The sequence below is a fragment of the Gouania willdenowi genome, chromosome 2 (genome assembly GCF_900634775.1).
Source record: "Gouania willdenowi chromosome 2, fGouWil2.1, whole genome shotgun sequence".
Classification (NCBI taxonomy): Eukaryota; Metazoa; Chordata; class Actinopteri; order Blenniiformes; family Gobiesocidae; genus Gouania; species Gouania willdenowi.
The window spans coordinates 488,072-509,538 of NC_041045.1; the positions used below are offsets into that span (position 1 = coordinate 488,072).

At 36.1% G+C, this 21,467-nt stretch overlaps 2 protein-coding genes across 6 annotated transcripts in view; both read right to left on the reverse strand.

Annotated features, from left to right (window-relative positions):
• On the reverse strand, nucleotides 1-15,529 carry LOC114478669 (target of Nesh-SH3-like). 3 transcript variants are annotated; one of them, XM_028471861.1, is made up of 18 exons: nucleotides 11,851-12,105; nucleotides 10,700-10,873; nucleotides 10,066-10,134; nucleotides 8,445-8,568; nucleotides 8,142-8,317; nucleotides 8,009-8,049; nucleotides 7,880-7,910; nucleotides 7,417-7,473; nucleotides 7,269-7,334; nucleotides 3,487-3,588; nucleotides 3,164-3,253; nucleotides 2,879-3,088; nucleotides 2,220-2,325; nucleotides 2,055-2,134; nucleotides 1,734-1,763; nucleotides 1,349-1,507; nucleotides 1,114-1,233; nucleotides 1-727 (listed from the first exon to the last, which is right to left on the reverse strand). In XM_028471861.1, exons 1-18 carry the CDS (start codon nucleotides 11,927-11,929, stop codon nucleotides 612-614), a joined length of 1,830 nt encoding a protein of 609 aa, XP_028327662.1. In that variant the 5' UTR covers nucleotides 11,930-12,105; the 3' UTR covers nucleotides 1-611. The 3 variants fall into 3 exon arrangements, with proteins under 3 accessions (XP_028327662.1, XP_028327663.1, XP_028327661.1); XM_028471862.1 differs by lacking the exon at nucleotides 11,851-12,105 and adding an exon at nucleotides 15,454-15,529 and having other exon boundaries at nucleotides 611-1,233; XM_028471860.1 differs by having other exon boundaries at nucleotides 611-1,233; nucleotides 11,851-12,106.
• Nucleotides 14,664-21,467, reverse strand: part of LOC114478621 (interphotoreceptor matrix proteoglycan 2-like) — a 24,628-nt gene continuing 17,824 nt past the window's right edge. For all 3 annotated transcript variants that reach the window (XM_028471812.1, XM_028471818.1, XM_028471802.1), the window contains exons 15-20: nucleotides 20,265-20,475; nucleotides 19,874-20,062; nucleotides 19,214-19,445; nucleotides 19,054-19,133; nucleotides 18,035-18,088; nucleotides 14,664-15,529 (exon numbers count right to left, since the gene is read on the reverse strand). In XM_028471812.1, coding sequence (XP_028327613.1) covers nucleotides 18,055-18,088; nucleotides 19,054-19,133; nucleotides 19,214-19,445; nucleotides 19,874-20,062; nucleotides 20,265-20,475 — 746 coding nt within the window. In that variant the 3' untranslated portion in view covers nucleotides 14,664-15,529; nucleotides 18,035-18,054. The remainder of the gene's footprint in view (nucleotides 15,530-18,034; nucleotides 18,089-19,053; nucleotides 19,134-19,213; nucleotides 19,446-19,873; nucleotides 20,063-20,264; nucleotides 20,476-21,467) is intronic.

Below are 21,467 nucleotides of genomic sequence, written 5' to 3' on the forward strand. Positions count from 1 at the left end.
AAAAGTAATAAAGCATCTTTATTTTTTACATGAATACATTCAGACTGAGGAACAGTTCAATCTAATGATGAAAACACGTTAACCAGCAACAGACATTCCACTTTTTCTTCCTCTTCAGTTCGTGAAAGTCGTAAACAAAGATTTCAGACGACAGATGTAGGAAACAGGTTCTCGTCTCCTGTAAAGAAACATCCTGCACATGTGCACATCAACACGGACCTGCTGTGGACCTGATGGTCCTGCTTTGAATCAGTCTCTGGCTGTTTTTAAAATGAGGTTTCTCAGGTCCAGTTGTTTTCCCTAAGATACTAGTATTAGCATTTAGCATTTAGCATTACCTGAAACTGAGAACCTTCACACATGAGTTTCTGAACCGCTTCAGATTTTGCTCAGGAGCAGGAAACCAGACGAGTCCCTGAAACATGAGGCCCATAAAACAAATGTCCTTGAAACTCGTCTTCTCAAAGATGAGTTCTTCTATGCATGAGTTCTCCAAAATACTGCTGACAAACTTCCCATCTGTCGTTTGATCCTTCACTCTCTGGACCAGAACGTCTCAGGGTTCGACTCGTCAACCTGAGCTCTATACGAGTTCTCATTCTGTCCCAGTTCTACCACTTCCCAGGAATGGGAATCCCACATTCGTACCAGGAGACATAGCTGATACGGGAACGTCCTCCGATTGGTCCAAAGTTTACAGGCTCCTGACGAACCGCTCTGTAGAAACCTGGAAACAGAAGAAAAAGATCTAATGAAATGATGGCGTGTTTCCATTGGTGGTATCGCTCTACACTGCTACACATTCCTCGCTTTCGGGACACGATGCTGTTTTTTCGGAGCCAAATGTTTCCTCTGTGTGTGAGTTGATGACTCTACGCTGTCATGATTCTCTGAACCAATCAGTTCAACAAAGGAGGTTCTAAAAAAAACAGCACCAGGAACCACGGAGGAGGAACTTTTTACCAGTAGAAATGAGTCATAAATGACGAGTGAACAAATGTTGGGGTACAAGTAAATGTATGAGGAAACCAAACAAAGAAAAGGTATCAAGAAAGTAAGAGAACCAAAAAAACATCAAAGCCAAATGATGAGTTTGGAAATGGTGGTTTTTACCAGTTGTGGGTTGTTGGTGTTCTTGGAGCTGTTGACCTGTTCGTCCATCCAGGAAGGAATCCACAAACTGACAGTGATCTTCACCGAAGCCACTTTCATCCCCGATGTTGTAAAATTTACCTGGAGGGGTGGAGTCAGGAGGGGGCGTAAGGTGGGGGCGGGGCTTCTACGATAACCCTTTTGTCTCTTCTCCCTTTGAGGCTTTGAAGCTTATCGTGAATGGGGGCGGACTCACCTTTGAGCGAGTCACTGAGGTAGATTTTGTAGCGCAGTGAGTTACAGAGCTGCACACCCACAAACTTGCGATACCAAGTGCGTTTGACGAACTGTGCACCGCGACAGTCCGAGTACGAGTCGGCCTGAAAGGGAAACTTAGTCCAGATGGCATCCTTTCCTAAAACGAGAGCTAATGTTAGCGTTGAGATTAGCATTTGATGTTCACGTATGGTTTTAGCATCAGAGGTTACCAACCTGATTTAGCTTCTAATGTCAGAGGCCGATATTAGCATCTGATGTTAGCATCTAATATTAGTCTGGTGTTAGCTTCCAATGTCAGCATACAATGTTAGCATCTGATGTTAGCATTAGTGAGATTCTGCAGTCCAAAGACATAGACTTACCTGAGACGTTATCGCTAACCCGGGGATCAGCTAAAGAAGAAAACACAGACGTCTATTTAGAAGAAGGAGCATAACCAGAACTTTTATTAGTTTACGTTCATGAACATAAACATAAACCAGTGGTTCTCAAACTTTGGTTGGAGTACCCCCTTTTTCTTATTTCTGAATCCAAGTCCCCCTTTTGTCCAACCACAATGTTTTGCTTATGCTAAGTAGCTTCATGTCCTTTGATCTTGTTTCACACACATTCAGATTTGGGTGATAAACTGGTTTCTGTGATGCTAGTGTTAGCATGAGTGTTAGCATGAGTGTTAGCACTACCGGACTCGGTCTTGAAAGCGACCGGCTCGCTGGACGGACCGGCTCCACGCTCATTCTTAGGCTTGACTTTGAACTCATAGCTGAAAGAAAAAGAAGCAGAAGAAGAAGAAGAAGAAGAGCTTCAGACCTGTGATGATTTACAGTGTTGATGTGTGAACAGTGTACCTGCTCTCAGGTTTCAGGTTCTCCACAGCTGTGTGAGTCTGATTGGTTGTTAGGATGGAGACCTTCTCACCATCAGGACCTTTAGTCGTTGAAATAACTTCATACTCTGAGACAGAAACACCATAGAAGAAGGTTTTAATGATGTTTATTCAGTGTTGAATGTCCCACATATTTATGTTAGCTTAGCATGTAGAACCTTTAGGTAAAGGGGAGGAGCTATATTACTCTTACTAGTTATTGGTTAAAACTTTATAATTGTCTGCTTAAGAAAATTGAGAAATACGGCTCTAAAACTCCATTTAACTTTGTAACAGTTACTGTACTTCTGTCACTTTGTGTAAACGTGTAACTCTATATACATGTAACAGTGACTTTGTAGCTTTGCAAGTGTGTGTCTGTAACTAAGTAACGCTACAAAGTGTAATTGTAACTAACTCACAGTGTAACAATGTAACATTGTAACTGTAAATCTGTGCAGCCGTAATTCTGTAAGTGTCTAACTGTAACTTTAAGTAACTTTAAGTAATTGTACTCTGTAACTGTAACTTTAAGTAACTGTACTTTGTGTAACTGTAACTTTAAGTAACTGTACTGTGTGTAACTGTAACTTTGTCCCTCTGTGTAAATGCAACTATTACTGTACTCTGTGTAACGGGTACCGGTGGTGTGGGTGTCGGTCTTCTCCCAGTCTAGGATAACAAAGGATGGACATCCTTCCACCGTTACCACGGTAAGGTTGGTGGGCGGAGTCGTGGGTGGAGTCGTCAGATTAGCGCCTCCACTGTTGGCCTCAGGAAAGAAGGAGAGCGAGGAGCTGATGGAGCATGGCTCGTCAGGTTTCTTCCCGGTTTGATAGACCACGTGAGGGGCTGTGGGTCAGTGGGAGCAGGACAGTGACAACAGGTTGAGGGTTCAAATCCCACAACGAGAGGATCAGAGCTCACCAACGTAACGTTTCTTCCCCAGAGCATCGACGTCAGACGAAGGCTGAGGCTGGAACAGATCCGAGTCCTCCCAGTGCTGCCGCCTCGTTTCTAACACAACCATGTAAATAAAAACGTTCTAGTGATATTTAAGTGTTTTTATTGAACTTTTTGGATTTTGCACATTTCCAAGAGTAATGGAAACAGTTGTTTTGTCCTCTGTGACCTTGTTCAACCCAGTCAGTGTTTGTAGTTAGTTCATTAGCATTTAGATTGTACTATTAGTTACCGTTGACTGGTTACGGTAAGTGCATAAATAAATGTTGGTTGGTAAATAAACTCACCAGCAGTGGTGGGCGTGGCTGAGCTGGTTCTCCTCTGTTCTGCTGTGGTGGGTTTAACGGTCGGAGGAAGTTCAACCTCAGACTTCAGAACGTGTGGTTTGTCTGAAACATACAGAACAATTATAGCTGCTGCACAGCAATGGTTGGGGGCAGGCAATTTTAAGCAAAACAAGACAGCAGCTGTTAGCGTTTAAAGGCAGATTTCAAACGACTTCAGTTGAGACAACATTTCCAAAATAGACATATTCCATCTAGACAGCATATGGAGACGTTGGTCAACTTTATTTTAATTACAACAAAGTGCTTAACAAAATATAGAGAATAACCCAACAAGATCCACATGAACAAAGCATGAATCAGATTTAAACCCTGCTTAAGCTGATTAAACTGTGCACACACACAACCTATATATATATATATATATATATATATATATATATGGGTTGCCAGGTTTGTGCAGCAGGTTCGGCCTCTTGTTGCTCTGAGTGGATGGATGAACTGGAGATCCTGAAAAACCTGAAAAAATGTGCACAATAATCATATTTCAAACATAATTTTGCAAATCAAATAGTCCAAATTGTTTATTTGATAAATTCTACCACCTCCAGTTCCACAAATGAGTTTATTTTTGTGTATTTTCTGTGTTTGGAGATTTACTGCACATTTAAACAATTAAAACACACTTTAAAAAAAACCTTCATCAGATTAATATTCATAAACTGAGAATTGCATCACATTTTAATCTATATTTTCTGCATATTTTGCTGTACAAAATATAGATAATAATGCTTCAAAATCAATGTTCCTATTAATTATTGACCTACTCAAGTCTGTAATAACTTCATATCAAATGTTCCACTTTTTGCCTTATTTTTGGAAAAAAATGCACAATTTGTGTTTTTGTCATTGTTTTTTTATGACAGAAAAACATTTTTTTTAAAAATACATAAATATAATGAAACCTTCATATGTTTGGTTAAGTCAGTTTTTAAAGGTTAAACTTTATGTCACTTAATAAGATGATGATAAAAGTAGTTTGATTAACAAAGGCTTGTTTAGCTTGATTTTGGAGAATTAAATAAAAAATAATGTAGAATATAAACAGTTCCATTTAAAAAGTTATTCATCATCCTTTGAACAAAGCAGCGTTCTTTTATATTTGTATATATTTACAGTATATAACCTGACACCACTAATGCTGTAAATGTGAACCAGAAACCAGAGCTCCCAGTAGAGCTGGAAACGACCTCCAGCCTACATCCAACCCCAGCTTGAAAATCAGCCAACGGGAATAAAAACACGTGAGCACAACGTGACGCACCACACGCACACGTTTGTTTCACACACACACGTCACGTTCCTATAAAACACACATGTTTCTGTTCGTTGTGGGACAACGTGTTCCTCTGAGAACAAAACTACACATGATCACTAGCAGAGGCCTGGTGATTGTTCACACACACACACACACACACACTGTAAACTCATTAACACCTCCATCCTGCACAGACAGGAAGTCCTGCTGTGTCTCAAAGTGTTTTCACATGTTTCACAAACAACAACAGAACTCAAACCAGTTTAAACTGGAACCAGTTCATTATCAAAGATTACAACTGATTTACTTTTTAAACAGAATAATTAAAAAAAACAATTAAATGTCTTATATTTCACGTTTATTTTGAACTAAATAATTAAAGGAAAAGTCAGGTATGCTTAATGAATTAATTAATCTCCCGTGGAGCCCCCTAGTGGTTTATATAGTCTGCGTATAGCCAGAAACGTCTCTGAACACGGCAAATACTTCCAGGGTTGGGGTCAATTGTAATTGTAATTGCATATTTGATCATTAATTACAGTTATGGTGTAATTATAATTGTAATTTCAACAATCTGTATCTGTCATAATTGTAATGAAATTGTAATTGAGTTCAGAAAATGTACTTTGTAATTGCCATGAAAATTCTGTGTCAATTATAAATTAACACTAAACTAATGAACCATGTTACAGTTCTATATGTTACAGTTCTATGTGTTCCAGTTCTATGTGTTACAGTTCTATGTGTTACAGTTCTATGTGTTACAGTTCTACACATATGTAATAATATTTATTATAATATGTTTCATATCAAGCATATCACATTTTACCATTTAATAATTATATAAATCTATAGATATACTGACACAATAAAGGCTCAGACGTCCACACCATAAATATTAAAAACCTATATTATCATTGATTATGAATCCTAACAAGGTAATCAATAGATAGGAAATAAATTAATATTAGATGATAATATCTATCATCTAATAAATTAGATGATAGATATTAGTTTTTAGTGTATTTTACAGCTGATTTAGGACCTGTTAGCATTAGAGATGCTAACAGAAAGCTAACACAAGAGGAATGTTAACTTTTATTAGGTTATTTATTTCAGACTCAGTAATTGTATTTAATTGTAATTTAACTTTAGTAATTGAGAATGTAATTGTAATTGACTTTCTAAGGATAAAAAAAATAATTGAAATTTAATTTTAATTGGAAAAAAATTGGTATGGTAATTGTAATCATAATCAAATTGTAATTGAACATGGGTAATTGAAAACGTAATTGTAACTGAAAACTGTAATTGACCCCAAACCTAAGGCTAGCTAATTTTAATGCTAATTTATGCTAATGCTAATATTAGCTAATGCTACCTTATGCTAATGCTAATGTTATTACCAATGTTAACGTTAGTTAATGCCAATGCTATCCAATGTTAATGCTAATTAATGTTAATGCTAACTAATGCTAGTTAAAGCTAGATAGTGCTAATGTTAGCTAATGTTAATGTATATACTAGCTAATGCTAATACAAGCTAATGCTAATTAATGCAATTGCTAGGTTAATGTTAGTGTTAGCCTCATAGTAATGCTAACATATATTAATGCTAATGCTAGCTAGGTTAACTTTTAGTAAGTTATTTATTTCAGGCTCATTAATTGCGATTAATTGTAATTTAGACGTAGTAATTGAGAACGTATCTGTAAATGACTTTCTATTGATAAAAAATAATTGTAATTTAATTGTAATTGGGAAAAATGCTGGTCACTGTAATTATAATTGAACAAGGGTAATTGAAAGTATAATTGTAACTAAAAAATATAATTGAGCTCAACCCTGACAACTTCAGACATGAAATGTAAGTAAACAAACTCACCCTTGTTCAAACATATGGTCTTCATCAGAGGTTCTGGACCACAAACTGTTTATTTGGTTCACAAAGTTCTGTAGCTTTTATTTTAAACATGAGGATTTGATTTAATTTTCAGACAGACAGACTGTGGACTGATTAATCTAGCTATAAAAGCAAGAAAGGTCTGTGTGTGTGTGTGTGTGTGTGTGTGTGTGTGTGTGTGTGTGTGTGTGTGTGTGTGTGTGTGTGTGTGTGTGTGTGTTTGTGGAGCTAACATCTCCCCGACGCGGTGTGTGTTCGACCTGTAACTTCATCAACGGCTAGCGTTTAGCTAGCGTTTAGCTAGCGTTTAGCCCCAGTGTGTGCATACGTCATTTTTGAGTTTTTTGGACAGAGATGAGGGGGCGTGGGAGTCGGCTCTCCAGTGATTGGATTAGAACATTGGAACATAAGGATGATATCATCAAAATCCATGAAAACACAATAGTTATCACTGTACACATTCTATGAAAAAGCTACTGGCCCCTCCCACTTTTCTATAGCAATACACACTTCCTACGAGCGCTGACCAAGTTAATATTAATTAATAAATACACTCATATTTACTTGTCTGTGGGTGAGACCAAAGAGCCACTCTGGGCAGAGGAACGCCACGTGGAGATGCTCCACTTCCTGTTAGACAGAAGGTTATTAAACAGGATTTTACCACAACCTAAGTCGTTAAATCAATATTATTATTAATATTAATAATTACTGAAGGAGGAGCGAGGAGCTGCAGGGAACGATGACCAACGTGTGTGGTTGTGTAGCGCTGCAAACATAACAAACATGAAAAGTCAATAAACAATATTTACACACAACAAACAATAAATAACAACAAGTAAGATCAATAAAGCACATAAATAAACAGACAAGCCACATCACTCAACAAACAACAAATAACAATAACATACTACAATATAAATAAACAATATAACCATGCACAAACAAAACAACAAACACAACAAAAAACAGTAAATAAATTACATTTTGTTTACAAACAAACCACAACAACCTATTTAAATACAATAAACTCCAGAGCTACGCAACAAAAAACAAAACAACACATTTTAACAAACATCAAAGAAACAACAGATGGAAAATAAGATTTAATAGGGTTTGTTTAAAAATAATGTGTGATAATCCTTTCAAAATAAAACACACCACACGTAACGCACCTTGACGAGGAGGAAAAAGTCCTCGAGGTTTCTGTAAAACAAGCAACAGTTGAGTTATGACATCACACGTCTCTGATCATGTGATCAAACACAATATAACTTTGGTCACGTGACCCCTGTCTGACCTACCATTGGCTGTCTCATCCTCACAGCTTTCTGAACCTTATTATCTGTGAAGAGACGAGAAGAACTGAGTGAGATGCCTGAAAGGGGTGGGGCTTATCGTGCAGGGCGGGACTTGGAGCAGAGGGCGGAGCCTTACGTTTGGTGTTGTAGAGAACAGGTTTACTCCAAACACCGCATTGCTCATCTTTGTTAGCGCGGACGTTAAACTCGTACAAAGTGTCAGGTTTGAGGTTATTGACGACGGTGTCACTGACGGGACAGGACTGAAAAACCCAGGGATTGTCCTTCTCTCTGTACCGCACTGTGAAGAACCTGCAGAAGATGGACAGAAGATGGACAGAAGACAACTGAGGAACAGGTGGAGACATCTGAGGAAACCTAAAGAACAGGTGGAGACATCTGAAGAAGAGGTGGAGACATCTGAAGAACAGGAACTAACCCGTCTTCCAGACACTCGTCCCAAATGTTGGACGTCTTCAGAGTTTCTCCCCAGGACAGCAGCACAGCTGAGGGAAGGACGGAGACAACCAGCAGGTTGGGGGGCTGCTGCAGATTCACCTGACCTATGAGACAGGAGAGGACAGGTGAAGATAGGTGAAGATAGATGAAGATAGGTGACGATAGGTGAAGATAGGTGAAGATAGGTGAAGAAAGGTGAGGATAGGTGAAGATAGGTGAAGATAGATGACGATAGGTGAAGAAAGGTGAAGAAAGGTGAAGATAGGTGAAGATAGGTGAGGATAGGTGAAGAAAGGTGAAGATAGGTGAAGATAGGTGAGGATAGGTGAAGATAGGTGAAGATAGATGACGATAGGTGAAGAAAGGTGAAGAAAGGTGAAGATAGGTGAAGATAGATGACGATAGGTGAAGATAGGTGAAGATAGGTGAAGATAGGTGAGGATAGGTGAAGATAGGTGAAGATAGGTGAAGAAAGGTGAGGATAGGTGAAGATAGGTGAAGATAGGTGAAGATAGGTGAAGATAGGTGAGGATAGGTGAGGATAGGTGAGGATAGGTGAAGAAAGGTGAAGAAAGGTGAGGATAGGTGAAGATAGGTGAAGATAGGTGAAGATAGGTGAAGATAGGTGAAGATAGGTGAGGATAGGTGAGGATAGGTGAAGAAAGGTGAAGAAAGGTGAAGATAGGTGAAGATAGATGACGATAGGTGAAGATAGGTGAAGATAGGTGAAGATAGGTGAGGATAGGTGAAGAAAGGTGAAGAAAGGTGAAGAAAGGTGAGGATAGGTGAAGAAAGGTGAAGAAAGGTGAAGAAAGGTGAAGATAGGTGAAGATAGATGACGATAGGTGAAGATAGGTGAAGATAGGTGAAGATAGGTGAAGATAGGTGAGGATAGGTGAAGAAAGGTGAAGAAAGGTGAAGAAAGGTGAAGAAAGGTGAAGAAAGGTGAAGATAGATGACGATAGGTGAAGATAGGTGAAGAAAGGTGAAGAAAGGTGAAGATAGGTGAAGATAGGTGAAGATAGGTGAAGATAGATGACGATAGGTGAAGATAGGTGAAGATAGGTGAGGATAGGTGAAGAAAGGTGAAGAAAGGTGAAGAAAGGTGAAGATAGATGACGATAGGTGAAGATAGGTGAAGAAAGGTGAAGAAAGGTGAAGATAGGTGAAGATAGGTGAAGATAGGTGAAGATAGATGACGATAGGTGAAGATAGGTGAAGATAGGTGAGGATAGGTGAGGATAGGTGAGGACAGGTGAAGATAGGTGAAGATAGGTGAAGATAGGTGAAGATAGATGACGATAGGTGAAGATAGGTGAGGATAGGTGAAGATAGGTGAAGATAGGTGAAGATAGATGACGATAGGTGAAGATAGGTGAGGATAGGTGAAGATAGGTGAAGATAGGTGAAGATAGATGACGATAGGTGAAGATAGGTGAGGATAGGTGAGGATAGGTGAGGATAGGTGAGGATAGGTGAAGAAAGGTGAAGAAAGGTGAAGATAGGTGAGGATAGGTGAGGATAGGTGAAGAAAGGTGAAGAAAGGTGAAGAAAGGTGAAGATAGGTGAAGATAGGTGAAGATAGGTGAGGACAGGCATACCTGTGCAGTGCTTCTTTGGACGGAGCTCTGTGATTGGTTGGACAGCGACCAGGTAATTTGGTTCAGCGTCTGAAAAGACAAGCGAGTACTTCAGTGTGTGTCTGCACTGGTCCATCCATCTTCATTCCTGCTCTCACCTGTGGTCATTCAGTTCAATTCATTCATATAACATAAATTATAACAGAAATATATAAAAGTCATCTCACTAAATTATGAGCTTTGGGTCATGAATGAAAAAAACTACATCGTGGGTCGTAATTATGGTTCATTATGGTTTTATTTTTTTATTAGTATTTATTTTGTTTCCTCACAGCAGTTAAAAAAGTAATGTTTTTCTGAAAAAAATAATTGAATAATATATATTTTAAAAAAACAGAATTTTAAAAATTAATGTGGAAAACACGGAATTTAGAAAAAAATTAATTTTGCCCCCCCCCCCGACCCAACAACGGATAAGAGGCAGATGATGGATGGATGATGGATGGATGGTAGCGTAATGTGCATTTGTAGTTAATTAAATATATTGTAATCATAATTACCTATCTATATATTTAGTGTGTAGAACGTGTATTGTGAAGTTGTGTGGTTAGTTGTGGTTTGTGTGTGTGTTGTGTTTGTATGTGTGTAAACTCACCCAGCTCCACGTGTAGCTCCGCCCCATCCTGAGGCAGAGGCAGCAGCTGATTGGAGGAGAGGCCGTACCCTAAAATGAACCCCTGTAGTTTAACGTCAGCGTTGGGACGTTTGAAGGTCATAACGATGGAGTCGCTGCTGACGCTGATCACCACCTTCACACCAGGAACACCATCTACAACAGGAAACACCAACAATACTCATTCATACAGTTCAGAAATACACAAACTGACATTAAAAACACAAACTACAACAAAACTACACAAGAACACACAAAAACACAAACTGAAATCAGAATAATACCCAAAATAACTCCAAAAACACACAAAACGTCTAAAAAATCCATCAAATGTCAACAAAAGTACACAAAGAAGAAACAAGAATATTAAATAAAAATAAAAATAAATCACAAAATGGTTCATTAATACACAAACTGACATTAAAAACACAAAACAAAGCATATACAGAATAACTTCATATATATATATATACACACACATCTTAAAAACTCACTCTGGAACCATTACAGTGTGTACTTTTTCATACCGACCTTTTTTAATAATACATATTTTATTTTGATAGGTGCATCTTATTCTGAAACTAAACTCTTTATAAATTACACATATTTTCCCAGGAGCCAAGTTTGAGTTTAAAGGTAAAAAAACCACATATTTAATAATCTACACTTATTAGAATAATTAAAAATATGTAAAACTTATTCTGTAAATATTTTCTTCTTAAAGGCACATTTTATTTTGAAGTTCTAACTTACACACTTAACAGCACACTTTTCTAATTATGTTTATTGTGTTTTAATACATGATTATTTCTTATTTTGAAAAGTTTCACATTAATTTTGACATACAGTATTTCATTGTTTCTGACATATTAACTAAAAGCATAAAGCTTTTATTTTTTCTGTATATATAATTAAAAACCATGTTTTAATTTAAATGTTCTTTATTTCTTTATGTTTTCTTTCTCACGTAGACTTTTTTTTTCAATGTTTCAAATGTGTTTTAAAATTTCTCACGTTCGTTGACATGTGCATCATTTCTTTTCTCTTTTAAAAATAAAATAAAATACATTATTCAATGTAATCATTTTATTTTGAAATATAACAATGAGAGATGCACAAATGCAGCATCTTACCTGTGAGTCTCTGAGCTCTGAGTGCGATTATTCCAAACAGCAACAAAAGCATCGTCAGGGGCTGAAAAAGCAGCGCCATCACCAAAATAAAACTAGGATTAAAATCCAGGGAAAGTTAAAAAAATAGTTGTCGTTCAGATGAAGCTTTTTCTCTGTTTGAGGTTCACAGACATCACAAGTCTCTATAAACTCTGCAGGAGGCGGAACTTAGTGACATCACACACTCTGAACATTACTGTATGTACACACACACACACACACACACACAATGAAATCATTAAGATCTACTACACACCTGATTTTTAAATATTAAAGTCAGTTTTGCTTTATAAAAATATGATATTGTATCATTATTATTAGTAAGGATACAAAAAGCATTCTCACTATTATCAGCTATAAAAAATAAAATAAATCATAAAGTTTCTGATATTTATAAATGATATCGCTTTTATAATTTGCAACTTTTAAACTTATTACATTTTTACATTTTACAGTTCTATTGGAAATGTCTACTTTTTCAACTTTATTGCTAATGTTCAGCTATCGCTACAAGGCTAATTCCATTGCTAGGCTAATGTTATACTAGCTAATGCTAATGCTAGTGTCGCTACCTAATCTTTTCACAGACTGAATCGTATCAGATCCTACGTCACTTCCTTCATTCGCAATCTACGAATGAAGATTGCGTAGATTCGTAAAGAGCTCTTTACGACAGAGCTGTTTGAATGTAAACCAACCGTAAACCAACCGTACGACGTTTGTTAATTATTTTAATAGTAGATATTTAAATAATACAATACACAACACTGACAATCATCAGAATTCACTCAAAACGTACATTTTTATTTATTTTTAAATAGCAGGGTTTCATCCTTTTAAAGAGTGACAGCTAGCTAATATAAATGCTAATGCTAGCTAACACTAATGCTATCTAATGATTCAGGAAATGCAAATATTGTAGTTATCATTGGTAGCCTATTATCGTCTATAGTAAACTCAGGCTATGGGCCTGGAATTATACATATATATATATAGATATAAATATAATATGCATGTCACGTTACAATATATGCCGATACTAAACAATACGATGTACATTGCGATAAATCGCAATATCAATATTTACACATTTTACCTTTACAAGTACAAAATGGTATGAAATACAATTTCTTTCATTTTTTTTTAAATTTGCGAGAATAAGCAAATGGGAACTAATTGTAATTCAAGTACAAATATCAAAAACAGTCAAATTACATTTTTCAAAAAAGTTTAACTTTTGCTGTTACAACAGATTCTGATTCTGTTAAGTTCGTAAATTCTGTTAGCACACGTTAGCATACTTAAATATTTTTAAAAATATGCTTAAAATATTGATTTGGACATTATTTTGGATCAATACGATAATTGTGCAGTGAAATATCTTGATATATCACCAAATTGATTAAAATATTCCTTATTCATTTCATATATTCAATTTATTTTATGTCATTTGTTTGGAATTTTGTTTTGTTTAAACTATTTTTATATATATTTGAATAATGTTTTTTTTTAATATAATGTAATTGATTTTATAAATTTGTTAACGCCCTCGTCTCTTCTTTTGTTTTACATTAGGCATAAAATAATGGAATATTATTTCAAGCTTGGTAATTATTATTAATTGTAATTGAAGTTTAGTAATTGGGATGGTAGTTGTTTAATAACGTAATAATGTATAGTTTTAGGCTCTGGTGACCTCTGGTGGTCACATTGATCATTACACAACACAATACACATCCATACAACTACAAATATATATATATTAAAAAAAAAATCCCACATTTTTAGGCCTACGAATATATATATATATATATAATTAAAAACACAAAAAAGAACAAAAATAATTAAAAATTCATTTATTTACGGGTTGTTTGTTTTCACAAGAGACAAAACAAATTGAAAAGATTCGGTTGAGGATAAAAATACACCCGTTACCTGGTCGCCGTGACAACACACATAGCTGTGTACAAAAACACACATTTTATAAAAGTATGACTCACACACTGACAAACAACAACAACCTACAAACAAACACATGGGACGTAAACTTTGATTTAGTCTTAATTTAGTCAGAAAGAGTTTTAGTGACTTTAGTGAGACCTTTACCCACAATGCATCAGGCCTGAGACACAGTGTGGAACCCTCACACGTTCAAAACTACATTAAACAACGTCTAAATCCAGGGTTGGGCTCAATTACATTGTTCAGTTACAATTACAATTCAATTATGATTACAGTGACCATTTATAATTAAACTATGATTATTTGTTATTCGTCGAAAATCAATTACAATTACATTCTCAATTATTAACGTTAAGTTACAATTAATCACAATTACTGAGCCTGAAATTAATAATCTAATTAAAGTTAACCTTCCTCTTGTGTTAGCTTTCTGTTAGCATCTCTAATGCTAACGGGTCCTAAATCAGCTGTAAAATACACTAAAAACTAATATCTATCATCTAATTTATTTCATATCTATTGATTACCTTGTTAGGATTCATAATCAATGAAAATATAGGTTTTAATATTTATGATGTGGGTGTCTGAGCCTTTATTGTGTCAGTATATCTATAGATTTATATATATTTTAAATGTAGAAATGTGTCAAAGCTTGATATGAAACATATTATAATAATTATTAACTACATATGTGTAGAACTGTAACATATAGAACTGTAACATATAGAACTGTAACATATAGAACTGGAACATGGTTCAACAGTTTAGTGTTAAATTATAATTGACAATTTTCATATCATTTTCATGGCCATTACAATTACAAAGTCAATTATCTGAACTTAATTATGATTATGACATCAACAGATTTTTTTAAAATGATAATTACAATTATGAAATGATTGTAATTAATGATGAATTATGTGATTACATTCATAATTGAGTCCAACCTTGTCTAAAACTACCAGAAAACTAAGAAAATAAAATACCAAAAACAGTTGAAAGTTTTCTTTTGTTCTATTTGAAAACAGAAACATCTTCTGATAAACGCTACGATTGTCTTTGAGGCGTTTGCAGGTTCTCCACAGGTTCTCCACAGGTTCTCCACAGGTTCTCCACAGGTTCCTCACTTTAACTTCATGGTAAATAAATCCAAAAACACGTCTAAAGTGGAAAACAGGCGCTTTTTAAAGGTTGAAACCCATCGTTGGTTAAACACATGAATTCATAATTATTATTATAACTAACCTAGTATGCCTACCGTACATACTGTCTGTTAATGAGTGAACCGTGTGACCCACAAATGTAAACATGATGACACACTATGAGGACCCGTGGCCCCACAGAGCACACAGAGCGGTGAAGGCACCGAGCACGAGACGAGACGCACCGCCGGCCGTTTACCACACTACACACAAACACACACACACACACACACACACACACACACACACACACACACACACACACACACACACACACACACACACACAGAGCCCTCAAAAATAAATAAACAGAAGTCATCAGAGAAAGTCAGAAGTTTAAGGTCCAAGAGTTCAGAAGAAAAACGGTCCAAGATCCAGAAACCGTGAGGAAGGACCTGACCTGATGTTGGTCCAGATGTTTGTGATGTTAGAGGTCCTCACACTGAGCTCTTCATAAGACAAACCAAGGTGAGGCTCTGCAACGCACACACAAACACCTCCTTACTACAGGCTGTCCCAATACTCCTTCCTATCTCCTTTTCTATCCACTTTTCCTTAAGGAAAGGAGATAGGAAACTTCCTAAAGCAGTCAGACACACTTCCACTAGGTGACGTCATAATCCTACAGCAGTAAAGATTGGGGTCAATTCAAATTGTGATTGCATAATTTATAATTAATTACAATTATGGCATAATTACAATTGTAATTGTAATTTAAAACATCAGTTGCTGTGGTAATTGAGTTTAGATAATCGTTATTGTAATTGCCATGAAAATTCTATTTAACACTGTTGAACCATGTTACAGTTCTATATGTACAGTTCTATATGTACAGTTCTATATGTTACAGTTCTATATGTTACAGTTCTATATGTACAGCTCTATATGTTACAGTTCTATATGTTACAGTTCTATATGCTACAGTTCTATATGCTACAGTTCTATATGCTACAATTCTATATGCTACAATTCTATATGTTACAGTTCTATATGTTACAGTTCTATATGTTACAGTTCTATATGTTACAGTTCTATATGTTGCAGTTCTATATGTTGCAGTTCTATATGTTGCAGTTCTATATGTTACAGTTCTATATGTTACAGTTCTATATGCTACAATTCTATATGCTACAGTTCTATATGCTACAGTTCTATATGCTACAGTTCTATATGTACAGTTCTATATGTTACAGCTCTATATGTTACAGCTCTATATGTTACAGCTCTATATGTTACAGCTCTATATGTTACAGCTCTATATGTTACAGTTCTATATGTTGCAGTTCTATATGTTGCAGTTCTATGTGTTGCAGTTCTATGTGTTGCAGTTCTATGTGTTGCAGTTCTATATGTTACAATTCTATATGTTACAGTTCTATATGTACAGTTCTATATGTTACAGCTCTATATGTACAGTTCTATATGTTACAGCTCTATATGTTACAGCTCTATATGTTACAGTTCTATATGTTGCAGTTCTATATGTTGCAGTTCTATATGTTACAGTTCTATATGTTACAGTTCTATATGTTACAGTTCTATATGTTACAGTTCTATATGTTACAGTTCTATATGTTACAGTTCTATATGTTACAGTTCTATATGTTACAGTTCTATATGTACAGTTCTATATGTTACAGTTCTATATGTTACAGTTCTACACATATGTAGTTAATATTTATTATAATATGTTTCATATCCAGCTTTCACACATTTTATAATGTAAATATATATAAATCTAGGGATACAGTGACATCATAAATATTAAAACCTATATAATCATTGATTATGAATCCTAACAAGGTAATCAATAAATAGGAAATAAATTAGATGATAGATATTAGTTTTTAGTGTATTTTACAGCTGATTTAGGACCTGTTAGCATCTCAAGCTAACACAAGAGGAAGGTTAACTTTTATTAGGTTAATTATTATTATTATTATTATTTTTCACTTCCGATACGATACCAACTTTGAGTATTGGCCCATTCTGATATTGATCTGATTTTATTACTTACTTTGTCGTGTGGAATGTTAGAAAAGGCTTGATTATTAAAAAAAACAGACCCATTTATTATAAACAAATAGATTACATACAATTAACCTTTTAGAATAATAATATTCCATGATTTAATAAAATAAATTAAAAAATAAAATAGAAGATATTGAAAACATAAATAAAAAAGGTTTTAGATGCAGTCTGATAAAATCCTATAATCGGTTTCTGACCGATATCAGATATCAATATCGGATCGGGACCCTTATTAATTATAACATATGATCTCTGTTACTTGTCGGTCATCGTGAGTTTCCGTGAACACTCTGATGAGCAGGTCCCTTTAAATGTTATCGCTGCAATGAATTGTGGGTGATCATTACGTGGTCTCCTTTGGTAAAGGATGTATCAGTGTTTCCTAGGCTAAAGGAGGTTATAAAGGAAGCATTGAGCCTCCTTTCCTTAGATCAAAGAGAATTGGAATGCTTCTTATCATGACCACCACTTAAGGGAAAGTGGATAGGAAAGGAGATAGGAAAGGAGATAGGAGGGATTATTATGACACAGCTACTGACTCAGCAGCAGAGGTGAAAGTAATAGATTACAAGTACTCATGTTACTGTACTTTTACTAGTACTTAAGTACGTTTTAAAACAAGTACAGGTTATTTTCTCTGTTTTAGAGTTCATAAATGTATCAGTAGTTAATTTCATATTTTTATTTTGACAAACATTTTATTATATTATTTATACAGATACCTTTATGGAAAATAAATTAAGTTGTATTTGTTTGTACATGAGATGTTTACTGTAAGTAAGGGACCCGTACCAAGATTTATTACCAACAATACACATACGTAGGTGATAGTAATTAGTAACTTTTACTTTGAGTATTATTTAATTGAGCTACTTTTTACTGACTGACTTGTCCTAGAGATCTATATATTATATATCTATATCCTGTTAGTGTTTCAGAACAGTTCCTACCTTTGGATGGTGAACTGGAGCTAAGTGGTGGAGCTCCCTCTTCTCTCCAGAAATCTACACACACACACACACACACACACACACACACACACACACACACACACACACACACACACACACACACACACACACACACACACACACACACACACACACACACACTTCTATCTTAATTTATCTTGTGTCAGTTCATCTTAACTTATCTTTCATATCATTTAAAATCATTATATTACTTTTATTGCCACTTATTCAAATCTATTGTCATTAAACTTAACGTATATTTTTAAAACTAATTAAACTTTTTAAAACCTTTTTCAACCTTATTACCTTAATGTTCAGCTATTGTTGGGTTAATGCTTAGCTAATGCTAGGTTAATGCTATTGCTAGGTTAGTGCTTTTTGTAGGTTAATGCTATTGGTAGGCTAATGCTAATGTTAGGCGAATGCTAATGTAAGACTAGTGCTAATGCTAGATTAATGTAATCGCTAAGCTAATGCTAGGTTAATGTTAATGCTAGGCTAATGCTAACATTAGGCAACTGTTAATATTAGGTTAGTGCTATTGCTAAGTGAATGCTAATTCTAGGTTAATGTCAATGTTAGGCTAATGCTAATGCTGGGTAAGGTTAATGCTATTGGTAGGCGAATGCTAATGTTAGGCGAATGCTAATGTTAGGTTAGTGCTAATGCTAGATTAATGTTATTGCTAAGCTCATGCTAAGCTAATGCTAACGTGAGGCGAATGTTAATATTAGGTTAGTGCTAATGCTAAGTGAATGCTAATTCTCGGTTAATGTCAATGTTAGGCTAATGCTAATGCTAGGTAAGGTTAATGCTATTGGTAGGCTAATGCTAATGTTAGGCGAATGCTAATGTTAGGTTAGTGCTAATGTTAGATTAATGTTATTGCTAAGCTCATGCTAAGCTAATGCTAACGTTAGGCGAATGGTAATATTAGGTTAGTGCTAATGCTAAGTGAATGCTAATTCACTTAATCTCAGATTAAGTAATGCACTCACACTTGTGTCTGACGCAGGAAGTCGGCAAAGTCTGGGTCACGTGAGCTCAGCTCGATGATCCTCAGACGCTCCTGGACTTCCTGTAAGAACGTGATCAGAGGAATAAAAACCACACGCTAACAAGGAAACGCTAAACGCGTCTTTGATTAGCAACACTGACCTCTTTGCTCAGCATGGAATTATTGTAGACGGTTGGTATCTCAACTCTGCTGAGGTCTGCAGAAACAGTGGCGCCCCTTGTGGTCGGGCTGCTGTACTGCGGAGGGGCGGAGTCACAGTGCTGGGGTACCTGGTCGTCATAGCGACGGTAGTACTGAGCACTGACCGGCTCACTTTCAAACATGGGGTTGAACTTGGTGGCGCGCTCTAATGTTGGCGCACCGTCACTGCGCCTTTAAGATAAAACAAAAGATTTATATCTTTATTAGATTTCAACTTTTTTTTACTTTTTCATCATATTTCCACATTTTTGATCATGTTCGGCTATTGCTAAGTGAATGCTTAGCTAATGTTAGATTAGTGCCAATGCTAGGCAATTGTTATTGCTAATGCTAGGTTGATGCTAATACTCGGTTAATGTTATTGTTAGGTGAATGCTAATGCTAAGCTAATACTATGTTAATGCTAAGCTAATGCAGTGCGAGTATTTTCTTCAGGAAATGTAAATATTCTAGTTACTTTATTGATATTTATCTATTCTTGTGACCACATTGGAAAACTGTTTGTTTACTTAGTGATTTTAAAGCTAAAATAAAAGAAATGCAAACCAAATCAATGATATATATATATATTTGTCTATTCTGTAATAATGGTGTTTTACCTCAGAGGATCCTCCGAGTCGTCTCCGTCGTATTGATCTCGGAGCGTTCTGGCGAGGAAGAGGATGATTCCCGCTGCAATGGCGAGGAATCCACACACAGAAGCCACGGCGATGCCGACCACTAAAGGCTCCGACACAAACTCCTCACAGTGCTCACCGCGATACCACCAGTTCTCCCCCACACGACACCTGCAGCATTATATACAAGCACTGATAAAAGATCTTTAAATACACACGTGTGCAAGTTAAAGTACATAATCTGAAATCAATTAAAGAATAAAATAACTGAATATATTCATAGAAGAAAATGATTATCATTTCCCTCCTAATGGCAGGTCAGGAGAAAGCAGGGGTTTAGTTACTCTTTCAGTGTCCTTTTTATTGAACTGACCTGCAGATGGCGCCCTTGCCAGTGATGATGTCACACTTGCCATCGTTGAGGCAGAAGTCGGCCTGCACGTCGCACACGCTCTGACACGGCAGTCCGTCCACACTCACGTATCCGGCGTCACACACGCACTCGGCCTCGCCCGACCATCGGTTCACCAAGCAGCGAGAAAACTCATTACAGGCCTGGAACTTACACGGGTCGGCCCGGTCGCCTAGCAACAACAACATCAACAACACACTGGTCAGGGGTGGCTGGTTGGTCAGTAAATCTGCAACTAACAGTTATTTTCATAATCAATGAATTGGTCAATAAATTAATTGTGGTGCGTACACACAAACACTTGTGGTGCACACACACACACACAAACACTTGTGGTGCACACACATATAAACACTTGTGGTGCACACACATATAAATACTTGTGGTGCACACACACACAAACACGTGTGGTGCACACACACACAAACACGTGTGGTGCACACACACAAACACTTGTGGTGCGCAAACACACACAAACACTTGTGGTGCGCACACACACACGAACACTTGTGGTGCGCACACATATAAACACTTGTGGCGAAAAAATGGGTTTTTGTTGTTGTTTGTCTTTTTGTGTAGATTTTTTCTGAATTTTTAGTCATTTAGGGTTTTTTTGGAGTCGTTTTGTGTATTTAAGTCATTTTGGGAATTTCTGCTGGAATTTTGTGTATTTTATGAGTGATTACACATGTTTTTGTTATTTGTTGTGTGTTATATTTGCAATTTGTTGTCAATCTGTGTCTTTATTTTTCTGTATTTTTGTTGTTTAAGGGTATTTTTTGTGTAATTGTTGTTGTTTTGTGTGTCTGATGTCCTTTTGTGTGTATCATGAGTCTTTTTTTGTGTTTTTGTTGTTGTTGCTTTGTGTATTTTTGTCGACATTCTGTGCATTTTGCTGTTGTTTTGTGTGTTTTTGGAGTTATTTGGTGCATTATGTTGAGCTTCAAATTGTTTCCAATTTCTTGAATTATAATTTTAGGTGGATTTATCTTGGGGGGGCCACACAGGATTCAACCGAGGGCCACATGTGGCCCCCGGGCCGGCAGTTGCTTATATTTGGGCAAAGGACACTTAATAACAGCCTTCATGAAACCTTATTCATGCTAATGATGACAGGTGTCATATCATAATAAAGCCTTTATGTATAAAACTTCAGGTAAAGTG